Genomic DNA, 21639 nt, shown 5'->3' with positions numbered 1-21639 from the left:
GCTCTAACTACACTACCCTAAAATTTTAACATTAACCTCCAGAGTATCTGTAACAAACTGACAGACTTACATGCATTCGTATCACACTACAGTACTGATGGCCTTGTAACAGAAACCTGGCTAAAACCTGAAATCAAAGATAATAAAATTCTTCCTCCCAGAAACATCTTTGCAGAGGACCATAAAGCCAAAATAGCTGAAGGTATAGATATCATACATCATATACTGTACCCAATTGATATTCAACTCTCTCTCTGCCAGTGTAATCAACCTAAATTCTCCAGAGCTGAGATTATTTCCTTTCTTAAGCTAAATCCACTTACCATTGGTCTGTACATTTCACCAGGAAATAATGTCTGCACCGCCGAATACATTTTATCCTTGGTATCTGTTAACAGCCTGGAAGAAACACTTACCCCAGGAGATTAAAATATTGACTGGTCCCATATCACAAGCAAAAATTCCCCCAACAACATCAAAATTTACAGAGTCACTCATCTCATGATACCCCCCCCCCACTACACATGATAAACAATGTAGTACAGCTTCAATTCTAGAATGAATACTTAAATCAAATCCCAATATCATCTCCACAGCTAGCACCTGACTGCCTCAGTGACCATCTATCCAGGTTTGCCAACAGACAGAGAAGCAGTATTGGAGGAAGCCAGAGCTTCTGGAAGCTGGTTGGTTGTTGTACCTTTGGCAAGACACGACCCATATGGCCTAAACGCTACTGCAGCAGTGGTAATGATGAACATCAACATCAATACAAGCAAGTCTCCAAGGTATCAGATGTTGATGCTGATGCATTTATTGCCACACTACAATGTTAGAAATGGAAAATATAAAAACCCTACCTTTAGATGGGATGACGCCACCCTATAATTTAGCAAAGCCTTTAGCTATACTAAATGACTGTGCTTTCCTGAAAAGGAAAAGAAAGTCAAGCAAAACCCTGCCTCCTGGCTATCTCACAAAACACAGCAAATAACAAAATCTTCAACTGTTTAGGCACCTGAGAACTGCTACTAAATAAAATATAAAACTTCATAGAAACATTACCATACCAGCTTCAGGAAATGACATCAAAGCAACCCAAACATATCTTGAGCAACTGTTCAAAAACTTATCTAACCCAAGGTATACTTCAGCCTAATCCATCGCCACATCACTCCTCAGCTACTACTGTGAATGACTTCAATACTTACTTTATATTCAAGCTGTAGTCTCAATAATTAAGCACAAATCTATCAACCCATGGCCCATCTAATGATCCAAATGTCACTAACACACACTCCATTAAAACTAGTCCCTACTTCTACCAGATCTCGAACTACAACCCACCACTCTAGCCGCAGATAATCTTTAACCACATCTGAAAATTGCTGCTGATGCTTACAGTGAATCCAACAAAAAGCCAGCAAGAAAGATGAAAAAGAATGATTTACTAACAGTACAATGTGATGAATAAGAATGATTTCTTAATATTACAATGTGAGACAGAAGTGCCACTGCATAGTGATGAGTGGGCACTCCCTTTGTTGGTATACCACATGTGGAGTTGAGAGTCACTATATGAATAAGTGAAACAATGGGGAAGACTGCAATCATATCCTTGTAAATGGTATACGACTGCCTCTATGCCACATACTCTGTATTCTAATATACTGAAAATGATTCCCCCCCCCAATCAAAATTCAGCAAGGTATGCTGTCAGTCCCAAGTCTGGAAATGTATGAACCAAAGGTAAAGCTTGATTCTTTGACATCCAAAGATACCACTAGTGAAATACTGATCACAGCATGGACAACAGGAAGGCCATGCTCCACTATTCAAGTGTTCTGATTCCACAGGTTCCTGAAGTATCAATGGATTTGTGTTATATCAGACCTTAAAATATGAATTATCAGATCACAAGAAAACATGTAAGCCATTGCTCTCAAAAATGTACCTGCAGTCTGAGACTTTTATGGCTAACTGTGGCAAGAATGCTAAAGTACAATTGTGAGAGTATACTCACATCATCAAATGATGTTCAAAGAGGACAACTGGTGTTGAATGCTACTCATAACATGAAAAGGATACAAACGCAAACAGAGGTCAGTCCCCTCTTCAAGATCTTTTTGAAAAGTCTGAGCAGTCTCATTAGTTCAACAGTTAACCTGCTCTCTCCTTTGGTGCAGAAGGCTGTGAGCTCTACTCCCACACCATGTAGTTGGACTCATTTTGCAAAACTGACACTACAGTGCAGCACTGGGGTTCGCCCCAACTACGGAAATATGCAATCACAGTGAAGATTTCTTCATGACTTTCTTATCCATAGAAAGTCAGCATATAGCAACTCTGTTTGATATGGCTAGAGAGGACAGATTAACAATAACAATTTTTTGTATGCAGATGATGTGTTATTACAGGCAGACTTTGAGCAAGAATGTCAGCGAAGGATAGGGTAATGCAACAGAAAACCAAAAGCACATGGGATGAAATTGAGTACAGACAAGACAGTTTGAAATGGCAGCAAATGGAGCAATTAGAAAAAGCTAAGAAATGATAGAACGGATATAGCAGAACAAGTTAACAACTTCAAGAATCTGGGAGGGGTGGTTGAAGAGAAGTCTGAATGAGGAGGTCAAAGATAGAATGAGAGGGACTGCAGCCAGCTGACATAGTGTGTCAGGAATAGTAATTGACAGGAGAATGCCAAAGAAGTGGAAAGACGAGTGTACAAAACAGTGGTGTGAACAGTACCACTGTACTACATTGAAACTTGGGCAGTAAAGGCAGAGCAGTTGAAGAAGCTATTGGTGATGCAGAAGTGGTGCCTGACACACGTGGTAGGATGCACACTGTTGGACAGATAAAGAAATAAGGACACAAGAGGAGAAGCCAACATAGCTCCAGTTGCAGAGAAGGTCAAACAGAACTAATTAATGTGGATTGGGCACGTGCATACAAAGCATTAGACAATCTGGTGAAGATGACTTGGAAAGACAGGAAGAAGAAACAAGGGCATCCAGCAAAGAGATGGCTGAATTGTGTGTGAGAGAAGACCTGTGACAATCAGGCATGACTGTTGAAGGTAAGCGAGTGGACTGAAACAAGAGAGAAGGCAACAGCTGATACTGCACCCTGAGCTCCATGTAGAAAAAAAAGGGGGCTGATGATTTACTGCCCACAGACAGAGAACAGCCTAATGATACTGAACCAAAAAAACAATGAACCACATTGTAGAAAAACACAAAACACTACTTTATATCCCAATTACAACTATATACAAGGGAAGAGGGATGGAGCATGGCAGTGGCTACTGCAGCAGTGAGGAATTCGAATAACTACTGTCACAGTCAAGTGCAACTTACACAACTACATTATGTTCATCATTCCAACTGCTGCCAGTAGCCTCTAGGTTATATGGGTTGATTACCAAAGCCTGATTTCCCTCCTTGGGGCTAGCCGATCAGCAGTCAGAGTGAAGGTCTTGGGGACAGCCAGAGCTTTGTGAAGCTGGATGGTGGTTGTTTACTAAGAAGGAAAAGTACAGTTCTGCAAGTAAAACTTATGGTAACAGTAGATGTTCAAATGATCAATGCTACAGTAGCCTTAGCCATATGGATTATATCCTGCCAAGGATATAACAGCCAGCTAGCTTCGAAAGCTTAAGGACACCTCCTATGCACCCAAACTGTCAAGCAGCTTGAGCAGGACTGACTAAAAGATGAATTTGAGCACGAAGTTCTTCAGAGCTTCCCTGTCTGCAGAGAGAGAGAGAGAGAGAGAGAGAGAGAATGACAGAGGGGCTGACCCCTGAAAGGACAATACTAGGACTAGCAAAAAAATAAATATTCACACCTGGCATAAAGAACACACCAAAAAACAGGGGGAATGGAGGGAGCTGCTAGATCATTCAAACATCTGCTGTTATGCAAGTTCATCTTGCACAACCCTACTATGTTCTTCATATTGTTCATGGCTGCAATAGCCTTAGCTATATGGGTAGACTACCTTAGCTAACTACATTTGAGAGGTGGAAGGAGAAGAGTCCAGGAGCCCCTGGAGAATGGTCCTAGCAAAGCTTGATCTAACCAGGAGGAATCAAGCGTATACAGAGCTTTGTAACAATATGTACAGAGGACTAAGTAACAGCTTCTAGAATATTTCTATAATCCTGTACAGAAAGCCACAGATGAACACAAGGCCCAGACAGCGTGGGCCTTGACCCTGCCTGGAATAGTTTTGCTATGACAACTATAATAAAAAGGTAATAGCCTTAGACAACCATTTGGAAATAGTTTGTTTTGACATGTTGCCCTTTATTACCTTCATAAGAAATGAACAACTGATCCAAAGATTTAGTTCTGTAATGATAGTACCTAAGTTGACTATGGACATCCCTCAATTTCAGGTTCAGGAAAGAAAACGGGAAGATGGATAATCTGTCAAAGTAAATTAAGATACCACTTTAGGCATAAAAGATGGATCAGTTCTCAAAGAAACCCTGTCCATATGGAAAACAAAACAGGGTTCACTCACCATAAAACTTGCAACTCGGATACCCTTCTTGCAGAGGTCAGAGCAATCGGTAACACTGTTTTCCATGTAACAGATTTCAAGTCAATCAGATAAGCCAGTTCAAATGGAGCAAGTGTTAACTTCACTAACACAAAATTAAGATCTCAAGGAGTGGCCACAGTTTTTCTGGGAAGCCTCCTATGCAAAACTCTTTTAAAGGGCATTTTGACATAAGACTACAGTAAAAGACGATGATCCATAGGCAGACATGCTGAAATAGCAGATAAATGAACCTCTACAGGGGAAAAAGAAAGGCCATGGGACAGTAGCTCACACAAATATTGTCAAACCAGAGAACAACTAGCCCTGAATGGGTGGTGGTGATGTTGCTCACCACCTAGAAGCTAATATATGACTTTCTAGTAGTAGGCTTTCTTGCCTCCATTATTACCTGCTGCATGTCCTCAGTAAAGAGGTGCCTACAAGAAATTAAGACCCTATTATCCAGGTAATTAACTGAAGTTGATTGATGTCAGGGTGCATCAAACACTCATGATCTTTTATGAGTAGATCCAATCTGTAAGGAAGCTTGTGGTAATTGTCCCTGGCCATATCCTAAAGAAGGGAGAAATACTGTTGCTTGGTTCAGAAGGGAGTCACCACAATGATCTTGGGGGATTCCTTCTGAATCTTCAGAAGTACCTGGATATTAGTGGAAAGGGAGGTAAAGCATAAAGGAATATTTCTGTCCAAGGAAAAGAAAAGGCATCCGTCTCCAGGCCTTCTTGTGTGGAGTCCTGGAACAGAATCTTGCCAGTTGATTGATAAGAGTGAAGTCAAATAGGTCTACTAGAGGAACTTTCCACAGATGAATCAAACCTTGGAAGACCCCCCGATCTAGTTTCCATTTGTGAGGGTCTGTCCTGGTCCTGCTATGCTTCTCTGCTACACAAGTATGTTCTGACAAAATGTAGGAAGCCTGTAGAGTGAGATTGTGATATGAAGCTATATTCCAGCCTAACATGGCTAGTTTACAAAGGTGGCACAACCTGGTACCCCTTGCACTTTGATGCACCACATGACTGTGGTACTATCTGTAACCACTTGAAGAGGTCCTAGGGACCAATGATGGTTCAGAGAGTTGAGTGCCTTGATCAAGGCGAGCATTTCCTTGATATTTATATGCTTTTATCTATCCTTGGTGTCCCACACACCCTGGACTTTTATCCCTTCAGAAACTGCTCCTCAAGCAAAGCCTCAAGAGTCTGTGGTGACTGACTGCTTTGCAACAGTGAGGGAGAAGGGGAAACCTGGACTTAATGATATCTGCGTCTCCACCAAAAGATTTCTCTTCAGACAAACCCAGCACTGGTATTTGAAAACATAAAGGATGTTGATGTTGGGACCAAAGAGATTTCGCATACCACTGTATCTTTCTCATATGGTGTCCTGCCATGAGACCCTCAATCCTGAATTATTTCCTTGCAGTGACTGAAGTCTAAGTGGAAAATCTTATAAACAGATATAGATACAGATCTATTTTTTCCTATGGAAGAAAAGCTCTTTGAACTGAGGTGTCTAGATAACATCCCATGAGAAGACAATCCTGTGTGAAGGAGTCAAAAAAGACTTTTGCATGTTCTCTTGGAATCTCAGCTTTTGTAAGAGATAGCTCACCAGAGACAGAGATCCCTGACGCTTTGAAAACGATGCTGCAAAGATAAACAAGTCATCTAAATATGGAAAAATGTGGATACCCTGCAGCCTGCAATGAGCTATAACTGGATCTATACACTTTGTGAACACTCTTGGTGCAGTGGATAGTTCAAAGGGTAAGGAAGAGAACTGATAATGTGATCCAGACACAAAAAAACCTTAAGAAATGCATGAAGTCTGGAAGAACAAGAATGTGATGATAAATAAACATCTTTTATGTTTAATGTTGCCAGAAAACTTGAAAGAGGAAGAAGAGACAACAAGTTGTGAAGTGACATCATTTTGAATGTGGGCACTATACAAAACTAGTCCCCAAGAATTTTCTCTTTCTTTCGCACAAGTAACCTTGAATAAAGACCCTTCCTCACCTGGGAAGGGGAACTAGTTCTATCACTCCTTGGGCCAGCATGTGCTGATGAAATGGTGGAAACAAAGAGTTTAAACTGGAGGATAAGGAATGAACCCCCTGGAAAGGAAGAATTTCCTACCAGTGCTATCTGTAACCTTGCTGAATGACTTTCAGAATGCATTTGTTTGAAACTATCTGTTGCTCAACATAAAAAAGGAGATTCACACTTTCCGTGTGAATAAAAGTGGCCACAGTGGGAGGAGGTCACAAGGTCTTTTGAACAGTCACTCAGACTTGAACTGTCCTTGGTTTTGGGAGGTTCGAGACTACTTTTTGGAACCCCCTTTCCATTCCTTTTTAAACATCCGAGAGAGAAAATCCCTTGCAAAATTTAGAAAAGGAGGGCTGAAAATATTCAGAGATTAACTGGATCAACTTACCCCTTCATTACTCTTTTTGATCAACTCTGCAACAGACAGGCCAAACACAATCTCTATCCAAGGGAGAATTTACAATCTCATTTTTATCATCATCTGTGAGGGTCTGAAAATGCAGCCACTTAAACCTCCTCAAAATAGTATCAGTGGCCATAGCCCTGGAGGAAGTATCAACACAGGCATATATACATTATAAACAATGAGCAACGTGACCTGTGCAATAGAAAAAAAAAGTTATTTAAAGCAGATTTTTCCTCACAAGAAACTTCAAATAAAACATTCCTCATACTTTCACAATTTGTCAGACCAAACTTTAACATATGAGCCTGATTAATTTAAAATTCTGAAAATCAAAGCAGCAGAAGTATATCCTTCTTCCCCATACCTATCAATAATTTTCCCATCCTTATCAGAAAGAGGCAGCAGTGGGATCAACTAAAGCTATAGTTGCTTGGTCAGATTTGGGAACAGTGCATAAAAATTTAGAATACTGAGAACTTTATACATGCTATCTGCCTTTTTAAGGGCAGTTGGCCATACCTCTCAACTTTACCGAATTCCTCAGTATTTCCATGTTTTGGGCTCAAAATATTAGGGTGCTACGAATTCCCCATTGGCCACTTTAAATCCCGAATTCCAGGACCATAGGGTGGGGGGGGTGAACACCTTCCCACTTATAAGAGGCTTCAACAATAAATTAAAAAAAAAAAAAACACACACACACACACACACACACACACACACACATTAGTGGTGGTGGCATCTTCTCCTTTAAGGATGTTGATGTGTGCTTCAAATGCACGCACGTTGAAGCGGATGTAAACTCAGTCCACACTTACAGTGGAATTTAAACTAGTCATGCAGAGGTAAGCGTGAGTGAGTGTATGAGGAGTATGTGTGTTAAACTGGCAGTTCGTTTCTCCTTATGAAAGAGAAAGTGTGTGTGTGTATGTAATTTAAACTAGCCATTCGTATGAGAGAAAGTAGGTGTGTGTATTGAGTGTGTGGTTGTTTGACAGCAGAGAAAAAGTAGTGTGTGTGTGTGTGTGTGTGTGTGAGAGAGAGAGAGCGAACAAAGAGAAGGTATGTGTTTGTGTGACAGAGCAGAGAGAAAGTGTGTATGCTTTTGTGTGAAAGAACAGACAGAAATGTATGGGTGTGTGTATAACAACATTTAGCCTCATTGTTTTGGTCTGTTTCTCATAAAAATTTGTGGTTTTCTGGCAAATCACAGAGGACTGAACACTAGAGATTGGCTGCTCTAGGAAGTCGATCTCCAGGGTTTACATTGTAACAGCAATTACTAGTCCCATTCATAAATTGAGGGGAATAATTAATAGGTCATTTCTGTGGGCAGTGTGTCCATCTCTTGCTCGATTAGCCTTGATACAAGACATATTTTATACATCTCTATGTCTGATATTTTCGACTATGACTATCATTTAAAAATAGTCACACAACCAGACTAAACCTTATTTTAACTGAAAATTAACCATTTTAAAGGGGCGTGGACTGTGGGAACAGTAGGAAGCAGAGAGATTTTTTTTTCCCCAAAGTTAAGAAATACGCAAGATGAATGGTAAACAGGGCTAGTGAGGAAAATTTAGCATTTCTGTGAGAATGTGGTTAAAGGTATGGTTCTCAGATCTAGCTGTATTCCATGCTAGGTGAAATTAAAGAAACGGCTCACAGTAATTAGAGCTTCCTGTAAGCATATGCTTTCCCTTTATACTTCATTCAGTGTGTTCATCTGTACTGACGATGATCAATTTCCTCACTGTACTGGCTGCTGTCCATAAGAGAGAGAGAGAACAAGTAGAAACAGAAGCACTGCACTGTCTGCAAATTTAGTCGTGTGCATCTGTGATGGGCAACTGACAAGAGTTCAAGAGGACTGCACATAATTAATGCAAATGGAATTGTTAAATATTGCAGTGATTCAATGCAAATATTTACATAATGGCAAGTGTGCATCAGTAAGCACTGCTAAAGATGAGAAAAACAAGGATGTCGTGCTAGCAATTGCAAGAAGACTGCAATACAGAACATCAAAATATATAGCAGAACAGGCATCAAAGGGAAAAAAAATGCAAACTCGGGGACATGATGAAAAATGACCAACAGCTTAGACTTTGGAATGTAAACAGATCTGGAAAAAAAGGTTTAAGCAAGTAACTTAAGAAAGTTGATGCAGTGGCAGGGACTGTTGGTGACATCATGGGTGCTATCCCAAAAATACATCTCAACTGTCAAAATGATTGCAGAATGTTCAGAGTTTTGGTTCAAATTTTTGGTCTGTTCCTCATAAAATTTGTGTTTTTTTTTTCTGGCAAATCAATGAGGACTGAAGTGACTAATGAAATACATTTGAGTTTTGGCCTTCATATTAATCAGAAAAACCATGCTAACACAAAACGTTTTATTGTAGCAACTTTCTAAATTTAGAAGAGAAATGCTTAAAATCTGTCCCTGTTTTTGGCTCTGTGCCCCCATTATTTTTGGCTTTGTCCAGATTTCCACTGCTAAGAGGGTGAGAGTTAGGGACTGAAGTCACTAAATACTGACATATGAGTTTCAGACTTCACATCCTTCATAAAATGCATACTAACACAAATACTGTTAGTCTATCGGCTTTCTAAGTTTATAAGAACAATATTTAAATTCTGTCCCTATTTTGGGCCTTTGACCTCCTAGTATGCTAGTTTTTGGCCAGATTTCTTGCGCCAAGAGGATTGATAGGTATGCACGCTACATACATACACACATATATATATATATCTATATATATATATATATATATATCTATATATATATATATATATATATATATATACACACATTTTATATATATATAACATACAGTGTATAGGTGTATTATATTAAATTGAGACATTGACAGAATAAGATCTAATTACTGTCATTATATATTGTGCGATTCACCACCTTATTTCCCAAAAGTCAGCAGTTTTAGGAGGGGATTGGGATTAAGAAGAAAGGCCTGGATAGAGCTAAAATATGAGTCTAATTTGGGGACAGTTAGAGGTACGAGTCAGTGCCCTGCATCAGCAGCTACCAGATTTGTTAACAAAACCTACTAATGCACATTGATATTTATATAACTCCAAGAGCAGAAGATTTCCGAATCAGATTAATTTCATCCACTAATCAGAATGACCTGATACCCACATACTGACAACAGTGGCTTGTTATACCAATGACTGTTATTACAGACTTTAGTTTCCTATTAAGATTAACACAGTGCACAGTTCTTTTATACATGATGTTTTAGTTACTGATGTATGTGATTTTAATGAATTTATGTAAGGATGCAGCTAATGTGACGTCAGAGTGTAAATACTAGAAGTGTGGTAGGACAGAAAGTAGAATGGAAAGTGTTTTACATGCCTATTGTCTACTACTTCCCTTAAGATTTCTTGTTAATGCTGTAAAGGGACTTTAAATGGTGTTTCTGTGTGAATGTATATTTTCAGAGTTAATGTTAAATTGGGGAACATTTTCACAATTATTTGAATGTTGGTATCCCACAATCCCACTGGAGTAGGCAGAGTTACATTTGCAGATTTTATGTTGATTAGTGGTCCAGATTTTTGACCAGTTGTACCTACTTTTCATGGGCTTTTGTCCACATTTGTTTCGTCTCCAGGCTGAGAAGTATGAAGGTGACTGACTATCAGGAAAACTGCAGGCAGTAACAGACATCCTCTAAAGCAAACAGAACAGGAGGAATGGATGCAGGTTCTCAAAAATCATTATACAACAACTCATATTATTTTCTGAGAGACAGAAACCTCAGTTTTCTGTCACTGAAAACACTTGGACCTTCTAGTAATAGTCTCAGAAAAAGAGAACATTCCACAGAGATAATCAGAAACTGAACTCTTCTTGGAGTTTGAATCAGAAATCTGAGTGAAAAAAACTGTATACATCCCTGCATTTTCCTGTTCAGATTCAGAATCTTGAATCTCTTCAAGAAAAGAGAACTACCTCTTTCTTTTACCAGAAACTACGTTACAAGGATCAATAGCCTGAATTAAACCCTGAATCAGATCCTCATCTAAAGAACTTTGAAGAGAAACAGATACATGCTTGGTTTTTCTGTTTTTTTTTTAAAACAGGAAAAATTGGGCCAACCATGTTAATAATAGCAGTAGCAGCTTCCCCAGGGATTGGCACAGAATTCTGACACAGCAGTAGAAAACTTCCCTGCTCAATAAGAGTGGCTCTTCCTTCGACTATTGAGAGGACTTCATTAGCAGCGGAGGATGTGGCTAACATAGTGGTTGTAGGTGCGACACCAGAGGCATGTGGGGTAAAATATGAGTGGTCTGAGGTACAACAAGTGGCTACAGCAGAGTAAACCACCTGTGGCCGAGACAAAATTGCTAGCCTGCTGTGGTGGCAAAGGCTGTTTGCTTATTTTTTTTCTTTTTGTGGCTAGACACAGGACTGACCATAAGACAGGCAAGTCTTCCTCTTTTCTAGAGTAGACAAGCAGTCTACACTACTAGTCTACAAAAGTTATTTTTTGACAGAAAAATGGAATAAAAAGTACTTTAAAACACTATGTCAGCCCCCATAAAAGTAAAAGGAACAATTTATCCACAGAAAAATTGTTACCATTTGCTTTACAACACTTTTAAACTGACAAAAAAAAAAGACTGCTGCTTAAAATATGTTATAGTTCTGAAGAGGAAAGTAAAAAAAAACATCAACATAATTAAGAAAATGGAATTTTTTTCCCTCAAAGTGAACCTACCTTACCAGCAAAAGAAACCACAACTTCATCGATGATTCTTCAAAGCCTCACAGGAGCGTACTCCACAGCAGAAGTAAAGCTCTGAAGGGCTTTGAACCCAAACTCTTCTTTTAGTCAGCTCAACTCGAGCTGCCCGATAGTTTGGGCATGTGGAAGGTTTCCTGAAGCTTTGGAAGCTGGCTGGCTGTTGTATCCTTGGCAGGATACAACCCCACATAGCTACAGCTACTGCAACAGTGATCAGTATGATGAACATACAACCCATATAGCCTGAAGGTTACTGCAGCAGTGGGAACGACGAACATCTTACAGCTATACACGCATCCTTGAAGTTTCTTGCTGATTTATGAACTACACAGAAGTGACTTTGCAAACAAGATACTAAGTTCTACTATCAGAACCAGGAATACTGGCATTATCCATTAAAGCATTATAAGCCAAAAATGACCAGTACATACTAGCATTTTGTAAAAGTGTGCTGTATTAAAAAGGAGTTATGTACAAAATGGCTTTATAAGACCCATACAACAGTTCTTGATGCTAATGAATTAGAGATGACACAAAAACAGCTCACTATAGTTACTGTACTTCATTACTCTGTTGAAATAAACACACTACTAAAGATGTTTGAGTTATTAAAGAGACTCTGCAAATCTAAAAAGAAAGTTGAGTCTGGAAGCCAAAATATGACAAATGAGAAACTGCATGGCAGTCACAGAAATGTATCTGGATGCAATAGCTATAGCTTTGCATTTAATGCCTATAATGGTTAACCAGCTGAAGTACTTGGGGTTGTATAAGAACTAAATCTGAAAAGAACTAACTTTTTTGAGAATAGTACTAAATCTGAAAACCACAATTATTAATCAATGAGATACTTCTTACAGTTCAGTGGTCATGACGGTACCAAACATGAGAATTTATTAAAAAAAAAAAAATAAATAAAAAACAGTTTCTGTAACATTAGACTTTTAAAGAAGTAGAATACCACAGGCAATGTCTTATTTTGACACCAATAACTTTTTTCTGCCACCGTGCAGTCTGACCATTGTACTTACTAACTTATACATAAGATACAAATATAAATCCATTTCTCAAAATGTACAAAAAGCTGAACATGATAGTATGCAGTAGTGTCACGACAGTGCCTCACCGTGGGGGATTTGCTCTTGTAGTGGCTGGCGTGCTGTTGCTGAATGAGGTCTAACGCCTTGGATTCAGAGCCTGGTTTACTACTCATGCTAGGGCTGGACCTTGCCTTTTCTCCATCTTCATTCCCAGAAACCTTTGCTCCAAATGGTGAGAATGCGTAGCCTTGTGGGAGGTAGGGTGCTGTAGGAAAACAATCAAATGTTTGTAAACAAACCCCATGAATACCATATCTCACTAATTGTATGAAGAATTAAACTCTTACAGTTCCTGGTGCCTTACAAGTCTTTATTGCTGCTGCTTACTACTGCAGCTGCCACCATTATTTAAAAAGCTGCATAGGAGTTGAATTTTTTAATGCTTAACAGCTTAACTGCCGCTGTTACTACTCATCCAATCCAAGGTTTCAGTTTACTATGGCTGCGCTTGAGTTCTGGTTACTTATGCCTAATAGTACTCTGCAACTATTTTATCTTTGCACACTTCTGTATTATGAACATTTACTTTTTGCTCAGCAACCAAGCCATACATGAAAATGATCTTTGGACCACTTAATCTATTCTGTTACCAAAAAGTCTATTCAAAATAAATCCTGTGGTACTACTACCACAGCAATTTCTTTGTATAAAAGAATATCATGACACCATCATGAAAAGTATTTAGTCAATGTCTTTGTGCTTATCGCTTTTTGAATTTCTCCAAATGTTTAGAGTTTCTAATACCTTGACTACTATGGACTCCATTCCTATGTCAGGGTATGATTAAACTTTATGAAATAAGTACTCCATTAATCTTTGATATTTGGCAATAGTGCTTTTCTCAGCACCCACAATGTACAGAAAATTACTTTCTTCTGCAGTCCACATGGAGTTAACTAATGGCAACATATATGAGCATGCTTAAAATTATTATTTTTTTTTTAATTAGCCCTGTTGCTCCTACTGCTACTGGAACTATCTTGGTGCCTTCACACAACACTTTTCCACTTTCTGCTTACATATCCGGTACAAATGACTATGCATCTCAGTATACAAGACACTATAATTGCTGTGTGTGGCTACTTCTACAATTAAAGTTACTTTTGTCCTTCTGTCTTTCATCTACTATAGTATCTAGTTTTCTTGCTTCTACTTTTATTACTCTTGTTATTGGATGATCTCATGTGATCAAAACTTCATTTTCAGTAAATCTTTGTGGTTCGTGTCTACTGTTTCTCAGCTACCTGTACTGCACAACTCCCAGTGTACCAGTCTTGCCACATTATAGTGACTTTCAGTATACTGACCCTCAGCCATGAGTATATTACAACCAGCTACAAGACATGCAACTGTTTGTAATTCTCTACTACAGAACCTCCATTAATTTGCATCTCCCACTTTTTCTATATACTTTGAAAACTAGCTCGTCTGTAAGGGTATGCAGTTTATCAGACAGTTGACTTTAATATGACTGATGCAAACCATATTCAATACTTATGCTAAACAGCACCTAAACATGAACAAACTAATGGAAAAAAAAAGGTGTTCATATATAATCTTGTTTTAAAATATGTGCATCAGATACAAAATCAGTGAGAGAGAACTTTTAAGTGGCAGACATGCTCTGCTTTGTAAATCACTCCTACACTGTAAAGAATATACCACTTTTGATCAGTGTAGAGGTATAAAGCCCTAACTAGAGCCCAGGCAATCAGAGCTTGATTAGCAGCTTAGGTGCTTGATGGTGCAGGCAGAAAGGATGGGTATGCCCATCCTGGGGGACAGGAGATGAGGACCCTGGTCAGCTCATGTTGCTCTGTTGACACAGCCTCTGCTGGAATGTCAGGGCATGTCATAACGCAGGGAGCTGATGCAGGGAAAGATGCAAGTGTGACAGCCCAAAACAGTTATGGTAGCCCTTGTTGGTACATGTGGAGGAGCACGAACACATGAACAAAATGACGTATATGGTCCTTGTGGTAAGAACTGCTCATATCCCCATCAAGGGACGAGTTAGGCCATTCGTAGTAAAATACACTCACAGCTGGGATGCTGGTGAAGGGGCACAAGCCACTCCAATGTCTGCCTGCATGATAGCATTCACCTCATTAATCCTGGGATTTTCCCACCACTAGGAAACAAATGGGCATCCAACGTGGGGTGGCTTGACAAATGGGAGGGGGGTATACAATAAAAAAAATGCTGCTTTAAGCTTTTTTTCAAAATACAGACATACTGAGGAATTCAGCATACAGGGCACATAAACAAGGTGGGATAATTGGCTGAAATAAGACACGGCTAGTGTACAGTTTCTGTTATATGAAGAGCGGTTTTCCTCAAATTAACTAATTCTCCTTTTTTAACTCTAAATTAATTCATTCATTCTCCAATACCTGCATTACCCTGCCAAGGAGTGTCAAGAAACTACAGCCTTTGCTGGCAAGAGAACAAATCCGGGATGGGATGCCACTTTACTGACAGACGCACTTTATTTTATATATATATATATATATATATATATATATATATATATATATATATATATATATATATAATAATGAGCAAATTAGAGGCTTGCCAATTCACTTCTCAACATGATGGACACAAAAAAAATCCAGACTACAATGCTGCAGAAATTAAATTCGAATTACTACTAAGTACTGGAAGATTAATGAATCTTACTGTAGTACGTGTCCTCCCTAGCGCTCTGTGTTGGATGCTTCTTTTCCTTTCTAATTTGCCTACAGGTTCCAAAAGGTTACATACAAGTAAGTCTACCACAAGTAATATTCGACTACAGAATCGTAGACTTTACCTTAAATGGACAAATAATGCAGATACCATCTGAGCAGGATGATGAGGTTGAAATACATCAGTCACAACTACATGAGCTGCAACTGCTTGAATGCTTTTCCTCATGGGAAAAAAATTGCTAGGGTCATTTCTGTCACAGCACTGTCAGTGATTCACTGTGTTTGGACATTTCCTTCTTTTGAAGTTGAGAAACTGCAGAGATGGCGTGCATGTATATATATTTGGAACAGTTGGTGCACAGAGCTACAACATAACGGCGCAAAATATGCAGAGCCATCTGATATTGCCAACATCTTGGCAGATAGGTTCAGTGCAAACTTTACGCCCCCACACCCCCATAAAGGGCCTATGACTATACCAGATGGTTGAAACTTTACGCCCCCTCACCCCCATAAAGGGCCTATGACTATACCAGATGGTTGTAGAGCCCCGTCAATCATAAACACGCAGGTAAAAATGGCACTCTCTATAGCCAAAAACACAGCATCCATGGGACTGGACAACATCCCAGGCTGCATCTTACACAAACTCCAAAATGAACTAGCCCCCCCCCCCCCCACCTAAACTCTATGTTCAATCACAGCCTCACCACAGGCTATGTGCCCAAGGAATGGCACACAGCAACGGTTATCCCACTCCGCAAAGGAGGAACCACCACAGACCCCGGGAACTATCAACCTATTAACTTGACAAGCCTGGTCTGCAAGGCCATGGAGCGTATCATCATGGAATTTATAAACAAAGACATTGGTAACCTCCAAACTTTGGATGCTACCCAATTCGGATTTGTGAAAGGTAGATCATGTCTCCTAAACCTGGTAGACTTCTTTGAAACCGTTAGCAAGGCCACAGACGAGGGCAGGGTGGTCCATACAGCCTACCTGGACCTCGCTAAAGCCTGTGACACTATCCCCCATTCAGGAATCATAGATAAACTCATCAACCTTAACATAAACCCTTACATCACGAGATGGGTGGCCAACTGGCTCATGGACAGAACCCACACAGTGAGAGTTGCAGACTCCAGATCCAACTCCAAACCAGTAACAAGTGGAGTGCCCCAGGGTTCAGTCTTGGGACCTCTCCTGTTCGGTATATACTTCTCTGAAGTGCAAGCGAACACCAAGGGTCTATGGCTAACCAAGTTCGCAGATGACTGCAAACTGGTGCCATTATCGATTCCTCTGCTAACATAGACATCCTGCAAAAGGGCCTCACCTAGACAGACACCTGGTGTCAAAATCATGGCCTCAAGCTAAATGCCAAAAAGTGCATTATTATCCCCTTTGGTAAAAACACAGTACACATGAATTACCAAATAGGGGGAAGTTCACTTAACACAGAAAGTGTAATAAGAGACCTTGGGACCCAAGTGGATAGTAACCTCTCCTTCGATAACCACATTGCCACAGTGGTCAGAAAATCTTTCTATGTGGCCCACCTAATCACAAAAGGGTTCGCATCTAGAAATAAGAAAGTCATCGTCCCCCTTTACTCATCATTTACCAGACCCCTCATTGAATACAATGCCCCGATTGGGATGTGCCTCACAAGACACCTACAACAACTGGAGAGGCCCCAACAGTACCTCACCAAAAGGACTGCTGGCCTCAAACAGTTGCCCTATGCCGACCGACTCAAGAAACTCCAACTCTACTTGGTCACATACCGCTTACTCCGAGGAGACCACTGTCTAACATACAAAGCCATGTCAAACCCGGAATTAATGGACATGCTCCACTTAAAGAAATCCCAGTCTCCCCGAGCTACACGCTCTAGGGACCTAAACCTCACCACAACGATAAATAGGACATGCTGGAGGGATAGATTCTTGTCCCAGAGACTTCCCATGCTCTGGAACAAAATTCCCATCTACATCAAGCAGAGCTCATCATTAGCACTCTTCAAGAAAAACCTTGATAAGTGGATGGGTGATAGGATATTCACCCCTGGGATTATGTCTGAGGCTCTGCTTGATAGAGGGGCAGGAATTTAACACTACATGGGTGGCGAAAGCCAATACACTGTTGGCTAGGCTTGCTTTGGCCCTTGGGCTGATAGCCTTGTACCTACCTATGAATCTATGAAATGACTAACTATATCAACATCAGTTTGAGCAATGCAGACAGATGGTCAATAGATGTGCAAGATCGACAATCTCCAGGCAGGGGAATAGTCCATTTCCCTGGGGTCTATGCTCATTCGACCAGCTGCCCTACACCTATTTTATATATGTGTGTATGTCCTGTGAGGTAATGGGGATTGCTCCCTACATGAGGTTATGGGAGGGGTTGAAAAATGCTTACTTTAGTTTTCTGATGGGTTGAAACTTCAACTGGTTATGTTTAACCAGCTGTAGCTTCAATCAATGATTACCTGGCGCACATAAAAACTAATGCAGCCTACTTACTGTGTCCCAAAACAAAGAATAGAGGGGAGTGCTGTTATGTGTATGCAGCTGTATAAAGCTAGACAAAAATCGGCAATTTTACTTTTGTTTCAGTAAAGACACAAAATAGAGACAAAGGTGCATGCTAAGTGAGGTCATTTTCTCATTTGTTATGAATACTGTTGTCAAAACTAGTGGAAATAACTGGGAGGATTGTGAGGAACTGTAAAGTAGGTGAAATTCCACAATCCTAACTTTATAGAAATGACTCAATTTTTGGTAGTTAAAAAATAAGCAGTGGATGCTAGAGCTGGTTTAGAGCAATGACAAGACATGGCCATTCCCTAATGTCCTGCAAGACCCCTGAGTCTCCACCAGAGGTCACCCAGGCATAAGGTCAGCCTTTGCCGCCACCCAACCCCCCCACCACCACCACCACCACACACACACACACACACACACACACACACACACACACCCCTCTGAAATTTCTTCAAGTGAAGTTAATTACTGAACTGACTTTCAGAGTCCAGTTCATCTGAGTTTTTCTCTTGGAGAGAGATGTCTGACAAGCTTTCAACAAACTGGAGGAGTGAAAAAAATCTTTACATGGACTACACAGAAGGGGAGAACAGCCTGCTACTGAAATCAGTGAGCTTGTATCTATAAATCTTTTTCAACTTCTGCATGGTCATAAACATCACAAACATATTACAGTTATCTTTAGCACATGACATTGGTAGCACCAGCCAATTGTTAGTTTTTCTGTATGCTATTTTTCTGTTCAGAACTTATTTTACAGCTTTGTGCAATAATATACTTGTTTGCATACTTTATTTTCAAACTGTACTGTAACTTCTTTAAAGTGATCTGTCAATATTAAATGTCTTTCTTACCCTTACACCATAGCAGATGGTGTGCATTAATTACTGAACAACATTTTCTCACAATCACTGAAAGTTTTCAGCCAATGATGCAGTTAAAAAAAGACTTGTAAAACCTGAATTCTCATTATCATCATGGATGTAACGAATTATTGTTATCATGCATGCAAACTTAAACTATAAACATTAACCTCAGTGACAGGAGCGATAGGGAAAGTGTGAGGTGCATCTATAGGATTTAATCGATGCACCACCAAGCATGCAGAGAAATGACAACTAAACCAAAGTCAGGGGATACGCCTTACACTATCCCTAAGGTGAATCACTGAGGGGAAGCATTACATTTATCTGGACTGGACTGTAATCACATAAACCTCAATCAACAAATAAACTTCAACAACTCACTTGAAGCAAATAACTTTACAGTAAGTGCTTTCTTATGTGATTTGTCTGGTCAAAACATTTTACATTTATTTGTGCAAGAATATACTTGTTTGTATGTTTAATTTTCAAAGGGGGCAGCCACGGTGGTGCAGTGGTTAGCATTGCCACCTCACAGTAAGAGGTTCTCTAATTCGATCCTCAGCTGGGGTGCCTTCTATGCGGAGTCTGCATGTCCTCCCTGTGGTCGCGTGGGTTTCCTCTGGGTGTGCCAGTTTCCTCCCATATCCCAAAGACATGCTGCAGGTGGATTGAACACTCTAAATTGGCCCTAGGTGTGAGTGTGCGCGCCTTCTGTGGAAGGTTGGGTGCCGGGCTGGCAACTCGACACTGTAAAACACCACTGCCAATCATGAGCGGACAAGATGATCCACTGTGGCGACCCCTAACAGGGAAAAGCCGAAAGAAGAAGAAGAAGTATGTTTAATTTTCAAACTTTAATTCCTAATTTCTTTTAACAAATAATGTTGCCATTTCTATCTCAGAAATCTATGTCTGGATGCTTACTGATTTATACAAGGGTAACTACTCAAAACTTGTGAATTATAACTGCTGGCATGTGCATTTTGAAGACAGACTGCTTAGATAAAGCTTCCATGTATCAACAGTACGGTTGGTTTGTTTTAAGACTGCACAATAACTGTAACCTTGGTGCGTCAGACTCCTTTGGTTGGTGCCACTTTTGAATGGAAAAGCAAGAATGGATAGTGACACTGAAAATGGTATTTTTAGAAAACAGTGCGTGTGTGAGAGAGAGAGCTAGAGCATGTGTATTAAGCCAAAAGTACTTTTACACAAGATGCAATTGCTGCTGGTAAGGCAGCACTGAATGGCACTAGGTGGAAAGTAAGCTTGATTAATGCCTGCAAAACTAGTGTTCATACCTCTGCTCTTCAGCAGTTCAGAGTGAATATTACCTGGCTGTGACCAGCGCTGCTCATTTAACATAAGGTCTTACATAGCGCATCTTAACTATGTATGTTGATTTATTGAAATGGACAAGCATCAAAACCCAGGTGATCAATGCCAGCATTTTAAAAATCAACTTTGTGAAAAACCCAAGCTCTGGAAAAAAATTATCACAAAAGGAAAAAAAAACAGCTTCCTTTTGTGATCTGTTAACCAAAACCATACCACTGAATTCAGACATTCTCCATCTGTATATGGACAACTGAAAAGGATAATACTCATAGATGAACAGTTTATTAAGCACTTTCATCTGTACAATCCCATAGACCTCTTTAGACTAAACACACTAACTCACAAACATTACTACTCAATTGCTAACAAATTAAACAATTGACCAATATAATCATGTGAAAGAAGCAAGCATTCACAGCTGATCTGCTTTGTTTCTGAGAAGAAAACTAATACTGATATAATCACTTGGGCCAAGTACCACACTGGCATTATGCCTACTTATTTTATTTTATTTATTTTACATTTGTTTACTGTTAAAGTCCGACTGGACAGAGGTCCTTTTTCAGTGGAGGCCCAAGGAGAAAAGCTCCACATTTACAACAGAATAATTTGTACATAGATACAGCATATTACAGCAGAGAGTAACATATAGTTACAGAAGTAATACATAAGGAGTATTCCTTATAAATCACTTTTACACATACAGACACAAGGTGCACATACAGATTAAATAATGTGTTAGTTGTTGCCGTGTTGTTGTAGCTGTTGGAGTGATGATGCAGTGCACATTAATGTGGAGTCGTCTGCATATTGGACTAGGGAGGTGTGCAAGATAGCAGTGTGCAGATTGTGAAGAGTGTGAAAAAGAGGGGACCTAGAATGGAAACTTGTGGGCACGTAGAGGAGATATGTTTTGTTGCCATTTTACAGCTTGCTGGTGCCTGTTAAGTAGTCTTTGAACCAAGCAAGTGCAGACTGACCAAGGTTTAGTTTTATTTATTTTATTTTACATTTGTTAACCGGGCTAGTCCAACTGGATATATTTCCATTTTCAGCATAGGCCTGGGGAGAAAAGCTCCACAGTAACATTTAAAAAAAAATTTATAATGCACACTTGTAAGAGAAAAAAAGTAAAAATATAAGACAAAAAATAAATGAGAGAACAGTAGTTACAAGGTCATACTATATACATAAATACCAAATTTGAAAAAAAAAAAAAAAAAGAAAAGAATTATTTACAGAAATATATAAAAAAAAACTTTGAAAAGGAGA

The 21639-nt window shown here is 39.6% G+C and overlaps 1 protein-coding gene across 2 annotated transcripts in view; it reads right to left on the bottom strand.

Moving 5' to 3' along the window:
* The window catches only part of ZNF609 (zinc finger protein 609), a 701843-nt gene that overhangs the window by 218770 nt on the left and 461434 nt on the right, over nt 1–21639 (bottom strand). For both annotated transcript variants that reach the window (XM_044077491.1, XM_044077492.1), the window contains exon 5: nt 12945–13123. In XM_044077491.1, coding sequence (XP_043933426.1) covers nt 12945–13123 — 179 coding nt within the window. The remainder of the gene's footprint in view (nt 1–12944; nt 13124–21639) is intronic.

Source organism: Protopterus annectens, chromosome 7.part0 (assembly GCF_019279795.1).
Source record: "Protopterus annectens isolate FY-2018-M chromosome 7.part0, PAN1.0, whole genome shotgun sequence".
In the NCBI taxonomy this organism is placed as follows: Eukaryota; Metazoa; Chordata; order Ceratodontiformes; family Protopteridae; genus Protopterus; species Protopterus annectens.
The sequence above is the reverse complement of the archived record's forward strand: the minus strand, read 5'-3'. Positions and strand labels throughout refer to the sequence as shown.